This window comes from Giraffa tippelskirchi, chromosome 14 (assembly GCF_054371585.1).
Source record: "Giraffa tippelskirchi isolate mGirTip1 chromosome 14, T2T-mGirTip1v1.2.pri, whole genome shotgun sequence".
NCBI classification, from domain to species: domain Eukaryota; kingdom Metazoa; phylum Chordata; class Mammalia; order Artiodactyla; family Giraffidae; genus Giraffa; species Giraffa tippelskirchi.
This window is the reverse complement of record NC_137288.1, coordinates 7,258,491-7,275,932: the sequence shown is the minus strand read 5'-3', so window position 1 is coordinate 7,275,932 and position 17,442 is coordinate 7,258,491. Positions and strand designations below refer to the sequence as shown.

At 54.3% G+C, this 17,442-nt stretch overlaps 1 protein-coding gene across 1 annotated transcript; it reads left to right on the top strand.

Annotated features, from left to right (window-relative positions):
* Positions 1 to 2,213: 2,213 nt before the first annotated feature.
* LOC145533843 (uncharacterized) lies at positions 2,214 to 7,333 on the top strand. The gene is made up of 3 exons (XM_081561184.1): positions 2,214 to 3,884; positions 4,284 to 4,596; positions 4,849 to 7,333. Exons 1-3 carry the CDS (start codon positions 3,648 to 3,650, stop codon positions 5,478 to 5,480), a joined length of 1,182 nt encoding a protein of 393 aa, XP_081417310.1. The 5' UTR covers positions 2,214 to 3,647; the 3' UTR covers positions 5,481 to 7,333.
* The last annotated feature ends 10,109 nt before the right edge of the window (positions 7,334 to 17,442 follow it).

Genomic DNA, 17,442 nt, shown 5'->3' with positions numbered 1-17,442 from the left:
TCTGCCCTGAGGGGAGCGGGAAGGTCACCAACTGCCGCAGGCGGACCTCACGCCCCTCCCACTGCTGGAGCCTGACCTCCCCCGGCCCCACCCCTTCCCCTACCCCAGCAGGACGACAGCTCGTCTTCCCCTGGCTTCCAACGTCAGGCCCGGCCCTGGGCCCCGATTGGGCACTGCCCCAGCCCGGAGCCAATCACAGTGGCCAGGGAGGTGGAACGCACCGATTGGCCAGGGCCAGGTCATGTGACCATACTCCCCAGGAAACTCAAATATTACCAAGGTTCCCTAAGAAACCAATGAACAAAATTATCCAGTAAAGGCAAACCGTACTTTTTAATGAGGCCAATGTCACAGAAAAAAAAAAAAAAAAAAAGCTTCACCATGAACTGCTCAAGGAAGCTAGTAAAAAACTTTTCAGAAAAGTTTAGTAGTTTTTTTTTTTTTTAATAGGGTGACGGAGAGCTATACCTTTCCCGTCTATGTGAATTTAGGTTTAAACTAGATTTCCCTTGGCTGTTATATAAGACAAAAAAACCCACATCACCCCATTTCACTCACCCCCACCCCCCAAAAGTGTTTTAATGTATTGAATTTTTCTGTCCTCAGTTGTGTCTGATTCACGGCAACCCACGAACTCTACACAGCCAGGCTCTTCCGTCCATGGAATTCAGGGCAATTTTTTCTGTCCCAGTCAATGCCCACCCTGGGTGATCCAAAGGCAAGGGCTCAGAGGCCCCTGAGAGACTAACTCCTTTCAGCTGAGCACAGAGCTGGCTCCTCACTGGGATGCCTGTGGCCTGGGGCTCCCAGAGGGGAGAGCAGCACTCGCCCCACCGTGTGGTCACTGCTGGAAGTGCAGGCTGCTCCTCACTCCCCCTTGACAGTGTCCCTGACGGCAGAACAGTGTGAATCGAATCAAGGTGGTAATGCAAACTCCAATGCAACCAAACTCCCCACAAGGTCTCCAAAACCACTCAGGAACAGGGAATTGGAAACTGCAGGGGATGACATGAATGGAGATGGAGACTTGACACCTTACACCGAGTTCACTTCCACTTATCCCTAGACAAACTTTCCGTGAAAACTTGTCACCAATCTAGAAGAACAATGAGCAGAAACCGGACACGTGCTTTGAGTCTTCACACACAAAACTAAAAGGCAGTCCACAAAAAAACCCAGAGAATACAGTGGACTTGGCAAAATCAAAGATATCTACTGTGGGAAAGACCTCATGACAAAAGCAAAAGACAGGTCATACATCGCCAGACGAATGAGTGGAAACACAAAGCTTATCAAGGATGTGTCTCCAAACAGACAAAGAACACCAACACAACAAGCCTGTGAAAACTAGGGAAAGGTCTGAAGGGACACCAGACTGAGGAAGACACACACAGAGGATCCCGGATGATGTCCAGCACTGAGGGCCTGAAGAAACAACAGTCTAGTTGCACCCCCTCAGGCCTGTGTGACCGTGGATGAGGCCTCTGTTTCCCGGTGGCTCTGAGAGATGGACAGGGAGGAAGGGGAAGAGAAGTCACTTGCATTTCTAATACTCACAGCAAAGTCTTCCAATGAGAAGGGAATTATCACCCCCACTGACAATGCCATGCACTGAAGTGATATCCACGAGTCCATCTAACCCAGAAGGGAAGGATGCACCTGTTCTCACAAAACGGCGAGAGATGGAAGAAGGAAGATCAAGCCCACACCAATCACTGGAGAGAGAAGCTGTGCTCAGGGCTTGAAAAATTCCTATTGGTAAAATGATGTCACAGCCCCACAAGGCAATCCACAGCTTCGATGCTATTCCTCCCAAAATGCCAATGCATTTTCGCACCGAACAAAGAATTGCAAAAGGGGTTACGGAAACAGAAAAGAGCCTAAATTGTCAATACAATCCGACGAAAAGGCCCCGATACGGACATCCAAGGTTGTGTGAAAGGAAATTAGACGACCAAACTAGGATCCTCAGGAGAGTATCGGAGAAGGCAATGGCGACCCACTCCAGTACTCTTGCCTGGAAAATGCCCTGGACGGAGGAGCCTGGTAGGCTGCAGGCCATGGGGTCGCGCAGAGGCTGACACGACTGAAGTGACTTAGCAGCAGCAGCAGCAGCGGCAGGACAGTATGCTATTGGGAATACAACAACACACACAGATCCAGATCGATGGAATAAAGTTGAGGGTCCAGAAACAAACCCCAGCATCCATCGTCAACTCATCTCTGACACAGAAGGGGAGATTATCCAAATGGGAACAAGAAAGCCTCTTCAATCAATGTCCATGGGAAACCCAGACAGCTACATCTGAAGAACGCTATTGGTTTGGATCTCAGACCACCTCAATATTGGGGAAAAACCTCACCCTAAAGACTGATGTCATGAGATAGCTAGAAAGAAGCGTAGGTCAAAGGCTCCTTAACATAAGAGTCTCCTTGCCATTTGCTGGGCGGAGGTAGAAATGGGTCTCTTCAATTAAGGGAAAGAGGTACACGAAGTACACCAATGGGTTTCCATCCAATGGAACCTCTTCACAACAGAGAAGCTAAGCATTCACAAATGCAAAAGATAGGAAACGGAACACGAGAGACTCCTTCCAAGTGGTGTATCTGAGAAGGGGTTCATATGGAAAGAGACGAAGAATGCACAGCACTCAGATTCCAAGAAACACCACCACCACCCTTGACCCTTCCCCTATGACCAACTCCGACCTGAAGCCTTTCTCTCCCTCTAACCTATCCCTAAAACATAACCCTCATCTAATCATATACATGTGGAATTCCTAGCATCCATCCATTCACACACGAGAGAGAAAGAGGAAGACACAGAGGGAATTGAGAACGGAAAAGAGAGGGACACAGCCAGAGAGAGACACGGAACCAAAGAGAGGAAAGGAGTCGATGGTCCAGACTTTTCCTCAATCTGTCTCGAAGGTAGAAGCAATGACAGCGCCCATCCACCCCAGAAGGGGGAAAAGGACGGAAGGTTTGCAGAGGAAAAGACAAGAACGCAGGGAGCCATTAGAAGCTCAGCCACCCGCAGAAGCCGAGCTGGGACACTTGAACAGAATCTCAATGGAAACAGGACCAGAAAGTTGGCTACTCTTTTCTACAAGAGAGGGAGACCTTCGAGTCTTCCTTTCGGTCCTCCAACTTGGATGCGGGGTCTCAAAACAGTCAGGAGGGGGAGTGCCTTTTCCTGGGTACCACGGCACATCCAGGCCTCGTTCTGCCCCATTCTGTGCTATGTCAGCCCTGGATGGAATCTTTCTTTCTGAAGTCTCAGCGCACGAGCTCCACGTGATATCGGCCCCAGGTGGAAAGGCATGGAGCTGCTCGTAGGCCGACAGACCTAGGAAGCAGATGGGAGAATGACCCCCACTCTGCAGATGGAGAGACTGGGGAAACCCTGAGGGGCATATGCTTGTCCAGGGCCACACCACTTATGAGAAGAAGGAGCCTGGTCTGAGAGCAGCAGGGCCCTCGGAGCTCAGGCCCTGGCTGCACCCAGGCCTCCCCAGGGCTGTGGGCTGGGCTGTGTGGGCGTCTCTGTGCCTGCACATGGCCTAAGGGGGGTGGTCGAGCAGTCAGAAACCCAGAGATTCCCTTGGGAAGTTTTGGGGAAGGGACCTCAGCACGAACCCCAGGCGATGATGTCACCTGCCGGCAACAGAACCCAACAGAACCCGCAACCCGGGTATCCAGGCCTCCAGAGCGGAGAGGAGCCCCCAGCCAGATCACTTGCTGCCAGGATGTTCTGCTGTTTGCCCATGCCCAGAGGCCGGGGCCTCAGGAGAGCTCACAGGCAGTGTGCGTGGGCACCCTGTCGACGTTGGCTCAGGACACCCCCGAGAGGCCTCTGGCCGTTTGCCCGGAGAAACAGAAAGGTAACACGGGGAGCCCCAGGCCGGGCCAGGCCACCTCGCCCATGCCACCCGGAAACACCGGGTCCTTTGCCTGTGTGTGTGGATGCGGGTTTCTCGGGGTGTGTCTCCCTCAAGGAAGCCCAGGCGGATGTGGGGTCAGAAGCCTGCGGACAAGTTGTGTCCACACCCCAGGGGAGAGCAGGCTGGGCCCGATGGGGAGTGTGCGGGCAGCGGCGGCCGCCCAGGCTGACCTCACACCCACAGGTGGGTCTCTTTCCTCCCGGGTGGGGATCTGAGCAGACACACGTCTCTGACCCTTCTGGGAAGAGAAGTTCGAGCAGGCAGAAGCAGCGGTTCCACTGGCCAGGCCCAGCTTGGAAAACTCCCAGCATGGCTGGCTGACGGTCACTGTCGTTGCAGAGCTTCCCACGTGATGAGGCCGAGGACGGGGACACCCCATCCACCTCCCGGAGGGAGGGGTCGGAGCACCACCCCCCCGCCCGTGAGGCCCAGTGCAGGCTCCAGGTGAGCGTGCCCACGGAGGCATCAGCCCCACCGGGGGAGAAGAGGAGGCGGGGAAGGCCTGCTGCAGAGACACCGCCTAGGATACACCCGCCGGCCCAGTCTGAGGCTGCCACGGAGCTCAGCACACCCGGCTCCGACCCAGAGTCCCGAGAACCCCGGCCTCTGAGGCAGCAGGAGGACCTGGAGCCCAGCACGCCAGAGCACAGAGGTGAGGACGCTGGGGCTGCTGCACGGGAGTGTGTGGGGACGGGGTGCTGAGCTACACAGGGACGAGTCCCCGAAAGCTGCTGCTGGGCCTGCAGCAAGCACTGGCCTCACACCCCCCGCCCCCCGTCTTGCACACTTCAGTCCCAAAAGACATCCGACGCTGGGTATTCTTTGGGAATCTCTTGGAAGCTTTCTGTCCCGGGATACGCACATGCCAAGGCTGGCCTGTGGGCAAACTTTGCTTCTCCCCCAGCTCTAGCACTGACCTCCAACTGGAACCAGGCTCCACTTCCCAGACCTGTCCCTACAGAGGTGGTGGCTCCAGGTGCAGGACCCAGGGATCCACCGAGGGCAGATGGAGAACCGAGACTTGCCCTCGCAGAGACACCAGGCCAGCTGGGTACTGGCCAGCACACTGGGCAGATCGGATCTCCGTGCCTGCAGGACCCCCAGCCCCAGGCACTGATGTCCCACCCCCTCAGCCAGAACCTCCACCTCCACGTGCACCTGTACCTGCTCGGGCTCTGGCAGGACAACCCGAGGCAGAGGAGGAGTCACCGCCTCGGCAGGGAGAGCCTGCCCTGGCTCCCGCGCAACACCCAGACGCCCACGATGACTCACCCACCCCTGCAGGGAGAACGAGCCCCCGCTCTGGACAGACACCCAGAGCCCTTGCCGGAAACACCACGTCCAGGGGAGCGGTCGGCTCTGCAGCCTCCATCCCTGTCTGCTCACCGTGGACGCCGGCAACTCGGTCTGCCCCCAGGGGACATGGAGTTCCTTTCCCCTGAACTGCTTTGCATTTGGTTTGTTTCCACCTTTCTGGTGATGTTTTCTTTTTTGTATGGTTTCCTGTATTTTTGTTGGTTAAGTTGGGATTCGTAAACTTTCTCATCATTGTTGCAATTTGGGAACACTGTTGTGTAACTCTGGTGATACTGTGTTACCATCACCACTTGGTAGTTTCAGACCCGTTTGATCTTTATGCCCCACCCCCCAACAAAGCCTGGATTCAAGGCAAGCACGCCCTGTTCATCCCTTCCCCCGATCCTGAACACAATTTCATCTTTTCTTTGTGCATTCCTTCCTATATTCTTGGTGTCCCCAATCAATGACTCTCCGTGAAATGACTGAAGCAGTGTTTTTCGGACTCTCCACCTACTGTAAGACTCCATTGGAGAGTTCTCATTTTTATGTCATTTGAACTAGCCTTTGATATCTGAAAGGACGGTGTACGTCCTTTCAAGATACCATGTGCCAAACGAAGCCCTTTTGGCCACTGCCATCATTATCTCCAGGCAGGCATTGCTGTTTCAAGGGTGACATCTCAGCCAGAAGGCAGAGGCTGAGCTCGTCTTGTTGCACCAGCTCCCAAAAGAAGCCAAGAAAGGGAGCTGGAACAACAAACCACCCCAACGCCCAGGAAAGCGTTCTTCATGACAGAAGGCTAGAAAATGACCCAACATCCTTGTGGCCCAGAACCCCTCTAGAAAATCACTGTTCCATAAAAAAGAGAAACACATGGGAAGTTCCAAGGAGAGGCAATGCCCATGGCCAGTGTACTTTAGAGACGGCCTGAGCGCTCCGGGGAAGACACGCACCGACGGAACCCCTTGGGAAACAGCAGGGATTCTCCTCACCGTCGTAAGGGTTTCCTCTGGGGACAACCTGCCCTGGGCACCACATGAGGGAGCAGACCGGCTTCTCTTCCTCTGCCCCCACACCATTCACTCATGAAGGCAGCTCAGGTGTTCTCATGCCCTGCCTGCCTGCCTGCCTGGCTCATCCGTGAGCTGTGACCACCTCCAGAGCAGGACTCCACCTTCTCCTCTCTGTGTACCGTGCATCTGCACACAGTGGGCTTTCAGAACCTTAGACTTGAGCCATTCCCACTCAAGCCAGAACCCTCCCCAGGAAGGAAAACAGCTGTGGAGTCATTTTGGCCCCAGCACTGGTTCCGAAACCCTGGCGGCTCCTACAGCCTCTACGGCGTGAAGAGGGAGGTCCCTTTTGACAGAGCTTTCCGGCTCTCAGATCTAAGCTGTTGTTTCACTGTCAGCTGTGTCTCTTCCGTTGCAGCCAGGTGGGCCACGCTGCTCCAAAGGAGCTCACAAGCTGAGTTTCAAGGGAGGACAGGGATGGCTACAACGTGCTGCAAACTGAGTGAGGGTCCCCACAATCCTCAGCAAAGGTCTGTGGTGTGCAAGTGGGGAGTAGAGGGCCCCCAAGTTCCAAAGGAAGGGAGGTACTCGGGAGCTAAAGCCCTTGGCTGCTGTGGTAGCAGCTGCAGATGGCAGCTCGTCCACAGTGCACTTCAAATGAGGTCATATGAGCGGGACTCTGGAAATGGCTCCGAAATCGAGAGAAAGGGGTCAGGGTATGTGGGAAGCCGGCGGGGGTGGGGGGTGGATGAAGGAAGGTGTCCCTCCTCTCTCCAGTGCAATTTGGTTTGGTGAGTCTCAAAGCTACCAGATGGCACTTCCCAAGTCAGGCCCCCACAGGAATCAGGGTGGGCTGCGTGCCTCGGCCCCTGCCACAGGGACAAGCCACACCAGTGGCCTCCCTGAGCTCCAATGGCCGGATCTGGGGGTTCTGTCTGGGTGCACACCTCCTTGCTGTGGCCAAGTTCCCCCCTTCTCTGAGCACCAGCTTCATCCTCTCGAATGAGGACATCGAATGCTACCTTGGCACGTTACTCTCTTCATCCTGTGAAGACTCATTAGGCTTATCCTACAATTACTAGCTGGCCCGAAGAGATATCTCCTGAATCCAGATTAAGCTGGAGTCTCCCAGGCTCATCTGGCATGTCTTCCCTGAAGTCTGCCAAAACCCACACCATTGCATTTCCAGGGACTCCCCTTAGCCAGCTGGGCAGAAAACCCAGCATGCTTCAAACAAGCTGACAGACAAGCGGGAGAGGACTCACGGGCAGAAGGTTTCCCTCAGGTCTCGGGTGGAGCTCTGGGACCACAGCAGCAACGGGCCATCCCAGCCCCTGGGCTCAGCAGCGCCCTCATTCTCAGGCCGGCGGCTCTGCCCTGAGGGGAGCGGGAAGGTCACCAACTGCCGCAGGCGGACCTCACGCCCCTCCCACTGCTGGAGCCTGACCTCCCCCGGCCCCACCCCTTCCCCTACCCCAGCAGGACGACAGCTCGTCTTCCCCTGGCTTCCAACGTCAGGCCCGGCCCTGGGCCCCGATTGGGCACTGCCCCAGCCCGGAGCCAATCACAGTGGCCAGGGAGGTGGAACGCACCGATTGGCCAGGGCCAGGTCATGTGACCATACTCCCCAGGAAACTCAAATATTACCAAGGTTCCCTAAGAAACCAATGAACAAAATTATCCAGTAAAGGCAAACCGTACTTTTTAATGAGGCCAATGTCACAGAAAAAAAAAAAAAAAAAAGCTTCACCATGAACTGCTCAAGGAAGCTAGTAAATAAACTTTCAGAAAAGTTTAGTAGTTTTTTTTTTTTTTTTAATAGGGTGACGGAGAGCTATACCTTTCCCGTCTATGTGAATTTAGGTTTAAACTAGATTTCCCTTGGCTGTTATATAAGACAAAAAAACCCACATCACCCCCTTTCACTCACCCCCACCCCCCAAAAGTGTTTTAATGTATTGAATTTTTCTGTCCTCAGTTGTGTCTGATTCACGGCAACCCACGAACTCTACACAGCCAGGCTCTTCCGTCCATGGAATTCAGGGCAATTTTTTCTGTCCCAGTCAATGCCCACCCTGGGTGATCCAAAGGCAAGGGCTCAGAGGCCCCTGAGAGACTAACTCCTTTCAGCTGAGCACAGAGCTGGCTCCTCACTGGGATGCCTGTGGCCTGGGGCTCCCAGAGGGGAGAGCAGCACTCGCCCCACCGTGTGGTCACTGCTGGAAGTGCAGGCTGCTCCTCACTCCCCCTTGACAGTGTCCCTGACGGCAGAACAGTGTGAATCGAATCAAGGTGGTAATGCAAACTCCAATGCAACCAAACTCCCCACAAGGTCTCCAAAACCACTCAGGAACAGGGAATTGGAAACTGCAGGGGATGACATGAATGGAGATGGAGACTTGACACCTTACACCGAGTTCACTTCCACTTATCCCTAGACAAACTTTCCGTGAAAACTTGTCACCAATCTAGAAGAACAATGAGCAGAAACCGGACACGTGCTTTGAGTCTTCACACACAAAACTAAAAGGCAGTCCACAAAAAAAACCAGAGAATACAGTGGACTTGGCAAAATCAAAGATATCTACTGTGGGAAAGACCTCATGACAAAAGCAAAAGACAGGTCATACATCGCCAGACGAATGAGTGGAAACACAAAGCTTATCAAGGATGTGTCTCCAAACAGACAAAGAACACCAACACAACAAGCCTGTGAAAACTAGGGAAAGGTCTGAAGGGACACCAGACTGAGGAAGACACACACAGAGGATCCCGGATGATGTCCAGCACTGAGGGCCTGAAGAAACAACAGTCTAGTTGCACCCCCTCAGGCCTGTGTGACCGTGGATGAGGCCTCTGTTTCCCGGTGGCTCTGAGAGATGGACAGGGAGGAAGGGGAAGAGAAGTCACTTGCATTTCTAATACTCACAGCAAAGTCTTCCAACGAGAAGGGAATTATCACCCCCACTGACAATGCCATGCACTGAAGTGATATCCACGAGTCCATCTAACCCAGAAGGGAAGGATGCACCTGTTCTCACAAAACGGCGAGAGATGGAAGAAGGAAGATCAAGCCCACACCAATCACTGGAGAGAGAAGCTGTGCTCAGGGCTTGAAAAATTCCTATTGGTAAAATGATGTCACAGCCCCACAAGGCAATCCACAGCTTCGATGCTATTCCTCCCAAAATGCCAATGCATTTTCGCACCGAACAAAGAATTGCAAAAGGGGTTACGGAAACAGAAAAGAGCCTAAATTGTCAATACAATCCGACGAAAAGGCCCCGATACGGACATCCAAGGTTGTGTGAAAGGAAATTAGACGACCAAACTAGGATCCTCAGGAGAGTATCGGAGAAGGCAATGGCGACCCACTCCAGTACTCTTGCCTGGAAAATGCCCTGGACGGAGGAGCCTGGTAGGCTTCAGGCCATGGGGTCGCGCAGAGTCTGACACGACTGAAGTGACTTAGCAGCAGCAGCAGCAGCGGCAGGACAGTATGCTATTGGGAATACAACAACACACACAGATCCAGATCGATGGAATAAAGTTGAGGGTCCAGAAACAAACCCCAGCATCCATCGTCAACTCATCTCTGACACAGAAGGGGAGATTATCCAAATGGGAACAAGAAAGCCTCTTCAATCAATGTCCATGGGAAACCCAGACAGCTACATCTGAAGAACGCTATTGGTTTGGATCTCAGACCACCTCAATATTGGGGAAAAACCTCACCCTAAAGACTGATGTCATGAGATAGCTAGAAAGAAGCGTAGGTCAAAGGCTCCTTAACATCAGAGTCTCCTTGCCATTTGCTGGGCGGAGGTAGAAATGGGTCTCTTCAATTAAGGGAAAGAGGTACACGAAGTACACCAATGGGTTTCCATCCAATGGAACCTCTTCACAACAGAGAAGCTAAGCATTCACAAATGCAAAAGATAGGAAACGGAACACGAGAGACTCCTTCCAAGTGGTGTATCTGAGAAGGGGTTCATATGGAAAGAGACGAAGAATGCACAGCACTCAGATTCCAAGAAACACCACCACCACCCTTGACCCTTCCCCTATGACCAACTCCGACCTGAAGCCTTTCTCTCCCTCTAACCTATCCCTAAAACATAACCCTCATCTAATCATATACATGTGGAATTCCTAGCATCCATCCATTCACACACGAGAGAGAAAGAGGAAGACACAGAGGGAATTGAGAAAGGAAAAGAGAGGGACACAGCCAGAGAGAGACACGGAACCAAAGAGAGGAAAGGAGTCGATGGTCCAGACTTTTCCTCAATCTGTCTCGAAGGTAGAAGCAATGACAGCGCCCATCCACCCCAGAAGGGGGAAAAGGACGGAAGGTTTGCAGAGGAAAAGACAAGAACGCAGGGAGCCATTAGAAGCTCAGCCACCCGCAGAAGCCGAGCTGGGACACTTGAACAGAATCTCAATGGAAACAGGACCAGAAAGTTGGCTACTCTTTTCTACAAGAGAGGGAGACCTTCGAGTCTTCCTTTCGGTCCTCCAACTTGGATGCGGGGTCTCAAAACAGTCAGGAGGGGGAGTGCCTTTTCCTGGGTACCACGGCACATCCAGGCCTCGTTCTGCCCCATTCTGTGCTATGTCAGCCCTGGATGGAATCTTTCTTTCTGAAGTCTCAGCGCACGAGCTCCACGTGATATCGGCCCCAGGTGGAAAGGCATGGAGCTGCTCGTAGGCCGACAGACCTAGGAAGCAGATGGGAGAATGACCCCCACTCTGCAGATGGAGAGACTGGGGAAACCCTGAGGGGCATATGCTTGTCCAGGGCCACACCACTTATGAGAAGAAGGAGCCTGGTCTGAGAGCAGCAGGGCCCTCGGAGCTCAGGCCCTGGCTGCACCCAGGCCTCCCCAGGGCTGTGGGCTGGGCTGTGTGGGCGTCTCTGTGCCTGCACATGGCCTAAGGGGGGTGGTCGAGCAGTCAGAAACCCAGAGATTCCCTTGGGAAGTTTTGGGGAAGGGACCTCAGCACGAACCCCAGGCGATGATGTCACCTGCCGGCAACAGAACCCAACAGAACCCGCAACCCGGGTATCCAGGCCTCCAGAGCGGAGAGGAGCCCCCAGCCAGATCACTTGCTGCCAGGATGTTCTGCTGTTTGCCCATGCCCAGAGGCCGGGGCCTCAGGAGAGCTCACAGGCAGTGTGCGTGGGCACCCTGTCGACGTTGGCTCAGGACACCCCCGAGAGGCCTCTGGCCGTTTGCCCGGAGAAACAGAAAGGTAACACGGGGAGCCCCAGGCCGGGCCAGGCCACCTCGCCCATGCCACCCGGAAACACCGGGTCCTTTGCCTGTGTGTGTGGATGCGGGTTTCTCGGGGTGTGTCTCCCTCAAGGAAGCCCAGGCGGATGTGGGGTCAGAAGCCTGCGGACAAGTTGTGTCCACACCCCAGGGGAGAGCAGGCTGGGCCCGATGGGGAGTGTGCGGGCAGCGGCGGCCGCCCAGGCTGACCTCACACCCACAGGTGGGTCTCTTTCCTCCCGGGTGGGGATCTGAGCAGACACACGTCTCTGACCCTTCTGGGAAGAGAAGTTCGAGCAGGCAGAAGCAGCGGTTCCACTGGCCAGGCCCAGCTTGGAAAACTCCCAGCATGGCTGGCTGACGGTCACTGTCGTTGCAGAGCTTCCCACGTGATGAGGCCGAGGACGGGGACACCCCATCCACCTCCCGGAGGGAGGGGTCGGAGCACCACCCCCCCGCCCGTGAGGCCCAGTGCAGGCTCCAGGTGAGCGTGCCCACGGAGGCATCAGCCCCACCGGGGGAGAAGAGGAGGCGGGGAAGGCCTGCTGCAGAGACACCGCCTAGGATACACCCGCCGGCCCAGTCTGAGGCTGCCACGGAGCTCAGCACACCCGGCTCCGACCCAGAGTCCCGAGAACCCCGGCCTCTGAGGCAGCAGGAGGACCTGGAGCCCAGCACGCCAGAGCACAGAGGTGAGGACGCTGGGGCTGCTGCACGGGAGTGTGTGGGGACGGGGTGCTGAGCTACACAGGGACGAGTCCCCGAAAGCTGCTGCTGGGCCTGCAGCAAGCACTGGCCTCACACCCCCCGCCCCCCGTCTTGCACACTTCAGTCCCAAAAGACATCCGACGCTGGGTATTCTTTGGGAATCTCTTGGAAGCTTTCTGTCCCGGGATACGCACATGCCAAGGCTGGCCTGTGGGCAAACTTTGCTTCTCCCCCAGCTCTAGCACTGACCTCCAACTGGAACCAGGCTCCACTTCCCAGACCTGTCCCTACAGAGGTGGTGGCTCCAGGTGCAGGACCCAGGGATCCACCGAGGGCAGATGGAGAACCGAGACTTGCCCTCGCAGAGACACCAGGCCAGCTGGGTACTGGCCAGCACACTGGGCAGATCGGATCTCCGTGCCTGCAGGACCCCCAGCCCCAGGCACTGATGTCCCACCCCCTCAGCCAGAACCTCCACCTCCACGTGCACCTGTACCTGCTCGGGCTCTGGCAGGAGAACCCGAGGCAGAGGAGGAGTCACCGCCTCGGCAGGGAGAGCCTGCCCTGGCTCCCGCGCAACACCCAGACGCCCACGATGACTCACCCACCCCTGCAGGGAGAACGAGCCCCCGCTCTGGACAGACACCCAGAGCCCTTGCCGGAAACACCACGTCCAGGGGAGCGGTCGGCTCTGCAGCCTCCATCCCTGTCTGCTCACCGTGGACGCCGGCAACTCGGTCTGCCCCCAGGGGACATGGAGTTCCTTTCCCCTGAACTGCTTTGCATTTGGTTTGTTTCCACCTTTCTGGTGATGTTTTCTTTTTTGTATGGTTTCCTGTATTTTTGTTGGTTAAGTTGGGATTCGTAAACTTTCTCATCATTGTTGCAATTTGGGAACACTGTTGTGTAACTCTGGTGATACTGTGTTACCATCACCACTTGGTAGTTTCAGACCCGTTTGATCTTTATGCCCCACCCCCCAACAAAGCCTGGATTCAAGGCAAGCACGCCCTGTTCATCCCTTCCCCCGATCCTGAACACAATTTCATCTTTTCTTTGTGCATTCCTTCCTATATTCTTGGTGTCCCCAATCAATGACTCTCCGTGAAATGACTGAAGCAGTGTTTTTCGGACTCTCCACCTACTGTAAGACTCCATTGGAGAGTTCTCATTTTTATGTCATTTGAACTAGCCTTTGATATCTGAAAGGACGGTGTACGTCCTTTCAAGATACCATGTGCCAAACGAAGCCCTTTTGGCCACTGCCATCATTATCTCCAGGCAGGCATTGCTGTTTCAAGGGTGACATCTCAGCCAGAAGGCAGAGGCTGAGCTCGTCTTGTTGCACCAGCTCCCAAAAGAAGCCAAGAAAGGGAGCTGGAACAACAAACCACCCCAACGCCCAGGAAAGCGTTCTTCATGACAGAAGGCTAGAAAATGACCCAACATCCTTGTGGCCCAGAACCCCTCTAGAAAATCACTGTTCCATAAAAAAGAGAAACACATGGGAAGTTCCAAGGAGAGGCAATGCCCATGGCCAGTGTACTTTAGAGACGGCCTGAGCGCTCCGGGGAAGACACGCACCGACGGAACCCCTTGGGAAACAGCAGGGATTCTCCTCACCGTCGTAAGGGTTTCCTCTGGGGACAACCTGCCCTGGGCACCACATGAGGGAGCAGACCGGCTTCTCTTCCTCTGCCCCCACACCATTCACTCATGAAGGCAGCTCAGGTGTTCTCATGCCCTGCCTGCCTGCCTGCCTGGCTCATCCGTGAGCTGTGACCACCTCCAGGGCAGGACTCCACCTTCTCCTCTCTGTGTACCGTGCATCTGCACACAGTGGGCTTTCAGAACCTTAGACTTGAGCCATTCCCACTCAAGCCAGAACCCTCCCCAGGAAGGAAAACAGCTGTGGAGTCATTTTGGCCCCAGCACTGGTTCCGAAACCCTGGCGGCTCCTACAGCCTCTACGGCGTGAAGAGGGAGGTCCCTTTTGACAGAGCTTTCCGGCTCTCAGATCTAAGCTGTTGTTTCACTGTCAGCTGTGTCTCTTCCGTTGCAGCCAGGTGGGCCACGCTGCTCCAAAGGAGCTCACAAGCTGAGTTTCAAGGGAGGACAGGGATGGCTACAACGTGCTGCAAACTGAGTGAGGGTCCCCACAATCCTCAGCAAAGGTCTGTGGTGTGCAAGTGGGGAGTAGAGGGCCCCCAAGTTCCAAAGGAAGGGAGGTACTCGGGAGCTAAAGCCCTTGGCTGCTGTGGTAGCAGCTGCAGATGGCAGCTCGTCCACAGTGCACTTCGAATGAGGTCATATGAGCGGGACTCTGGAAATGGCTCCGAAATCGAGAGAAAGGGGTCAGGGTATGTGGGAAGCCGGCGGGGGTGGGGGGTGGATGAAGGAAGGTGTCCCTCCTCTCTCCAGTGCAATTTGGTTTGGTGAGTCTCAAAGCTACCAGATGGCACTTCCCAAGTCAGGCCCCCACAGGAATCAGGGTGGGCTGCGTGCCTCGGCCCCTGCCACAGGGACAAGCCACACCAGTGGCCTCCCTGAGCTCCAATGGCCGGATCTGGGGGTTCTGTCTGGGTGCACACCTCCTTGCTGTGGCCAAGTTCCCCCCTTCTCTGAGCACCAGCTTCATCCTCTCGAATGAGGACATCGAATGCTACCTTGGCACGTTACTCTCTTCATCCTGTGAAGACTCATTAGGCTTATCCTACAATTACTAGCTGGCCCGAAGAGATATCTCCTGAATCCAGATTAAGCTGGAGTCTCCCAGGCTCATCTGGCATGTCTTCCCTGAAGTCTGCCAAAACCCACACCCTTGCATTTCCAGGGACTCCCCTTAGCCAGCTGGGCAGAAAACCCAGCATGCTTCAAACAAGCTGACAGACAAGCGGGAGAGGACTCACGGGCAGAAGGTTTCCCTCAGGTCTCGGGGGGAGCTCTGGGACCACAGCAGCAACGGGCCATCCCAGCCCCTGGGCTCAGCAGTGCCCTCATTCTCAGGCCGGCGGCTCTGCCCTGAGGGGAGCGGGAAGGTCACCAACTGCCGCAGGCGGACCTCACGCCCCTCCCACTGCTGGAGCCTGACCTCCCCCGGCCCCACCCCTTCCCCTACCCCAGCAGGACGACAGCTCGTCTTCCCCTGGCTTCCAACGTCAGGCCCGGCCCTGGGCCCCGATTGGGCACTGCCCCAGCCCGGAGCCAATCACAGTGGCCAGGGAGGTGGAACGCACCGATTGGCCAGGGCCAGGTCATGTGACCATACTCCCCAGGAAACTCAAATATTACCAAGGTTCCCTAAGAAACCAATGAACAAAATTATCCAGTAAAGGCAAACCGTACTTTTTAATGAGGCCAATGTCACAGAAAAAAAAAAAAAATGCTTCACCATGAACTGCTCAAGGAAGCTAGTAAATAAACTTTCAGAAAAGTTTAGTAGTTTTTTTTTTTTTTTTAATAGGGTGACGGAGAGCTATACCTTTCCCGTCTATGTGAATTTAGGTTTAAACTAGATTTCCCTTGGCTATTATATAAGACAAAAAAACCCACATCACCCCCTTTCACTCACCCCCACCCCCCAAAAGTGTTTTAATGTATTGAATTTTTCTGTCCTCAGTTGTGTCTGATTCACGGCAACCCACGAACTCTACACAGCCAGGCTCTTCCGTCCATGGAATTCAGGGCAATTTTTTCTGTCCCAGTCAATGCCCACCCTGGGTGATCCAAAGGCAAGGGCTCAGAGGCCCCTGAGAGACTAACTCCTTTCAGCTGAGCACAGAGCTGGCTCCTCACTGGGATGCCTGTGGCCTGGGGCTCCCAGAGGGGAGAGCAGCACTCGCCCCACCGTGTGGTCACTGCTGGAAGTGCAGGCTGCTCCTCACTCCCCCTTGACAGTGTCCCTGACGGCAGAACAGTGTGAATCGAATCAAGGTGGTAATGCAAACTCCAATGCAACCAAACTCCCCACAAGGTCTCCAAAACCACTCAGGAACAGGGAATTGGAAACTGCAGGGGATGACATGAATGGAGATGGAGACTTGACACCTTACACCGAGTTCACTTCCACTTATCCCTAGACAAACTTTCCGTGAAAACTTGTCACCAATCTAGAAGAACAATGAGCAGAAACCGGACACGTGCTTTGAGTCTTCACACACAAAACTAAAAGGCAGTCCACAAAAAAACCCAGAGAATACAGTGGACTTGGCAAAATCAAAGATATCTACTGTGGGAAAGACCTCATGACAAAAGCAAAAGACAGGTCATACATCGCCAGACGAATGAGTGGAAACACAAAGCTTATCAAGGATGTGTCTCCAAACAGACAAAGAACACCAACACAACAAGCCTGTGAAAACTAGGGAAAGGTCTGAAGGGACACCAGACTGAGGAAGACACACACAGAGGATCCCGGATGATGTCCAGCACTGAGGGCCTGAAGAAACAACAGTCTAGTTGCACCCCCTCAGGCCTGTGTGACCGTGGATGAGGCCTCTGTTTCCCGGTGGCTCTGAGAGATGGACAGGGAGGAAGGGGAAGAGAAGTCACTTGCATTTCTAATACTCACAGCAAAGTCTTCCAACGAGAAGGGAATTATCACCCCCACTGACAATGCCATGCACTGAAGTGATATCCACGAGTCCATCTAACCCAGAAGGGAAGGATGGACCTGTTCTCACAAAACGGCGAGAGATGGAAGAAGGAAGATCAAGCCCACACCAATCACTGGAGAGAGAAGCTGTGCTCAGGGCTTGAAAAATTCCTATTGGTAAAATGATGTCACAGCCCCACAAGGCAATCCACAGCTTCGATGCTATTCCTCCCAAAATGCCAATGCATTTTCGCACCGAACAAAGAATTGCAAAAGGGGTTACGGAAACAGAAAAGAGCCTAAATTGTCAATACAATCCGACGAAAAGACCCCGATACGGACATCCAAGGTTGTGTGAAAGGAAATTAGACGACCAAACTAGGATCCTCAGGAGAGTATCGGAGAAGGCAATGGCGACCCACTCCAGTACTCTTGCCTGGAAAATGCCCTGGACGGAGGAGCCTGGTAGGCTGCAGGCCATGGGGTCGCGCAGAGTCTGACACGACTGAAGTGACTTAGCAGCAGCAGCAGCAGCGGCAGGACAGTATGCTATTGGGAATACAACAACACACACAGATCCAGATCGATGGAATAAAGTTGAGGGTCCA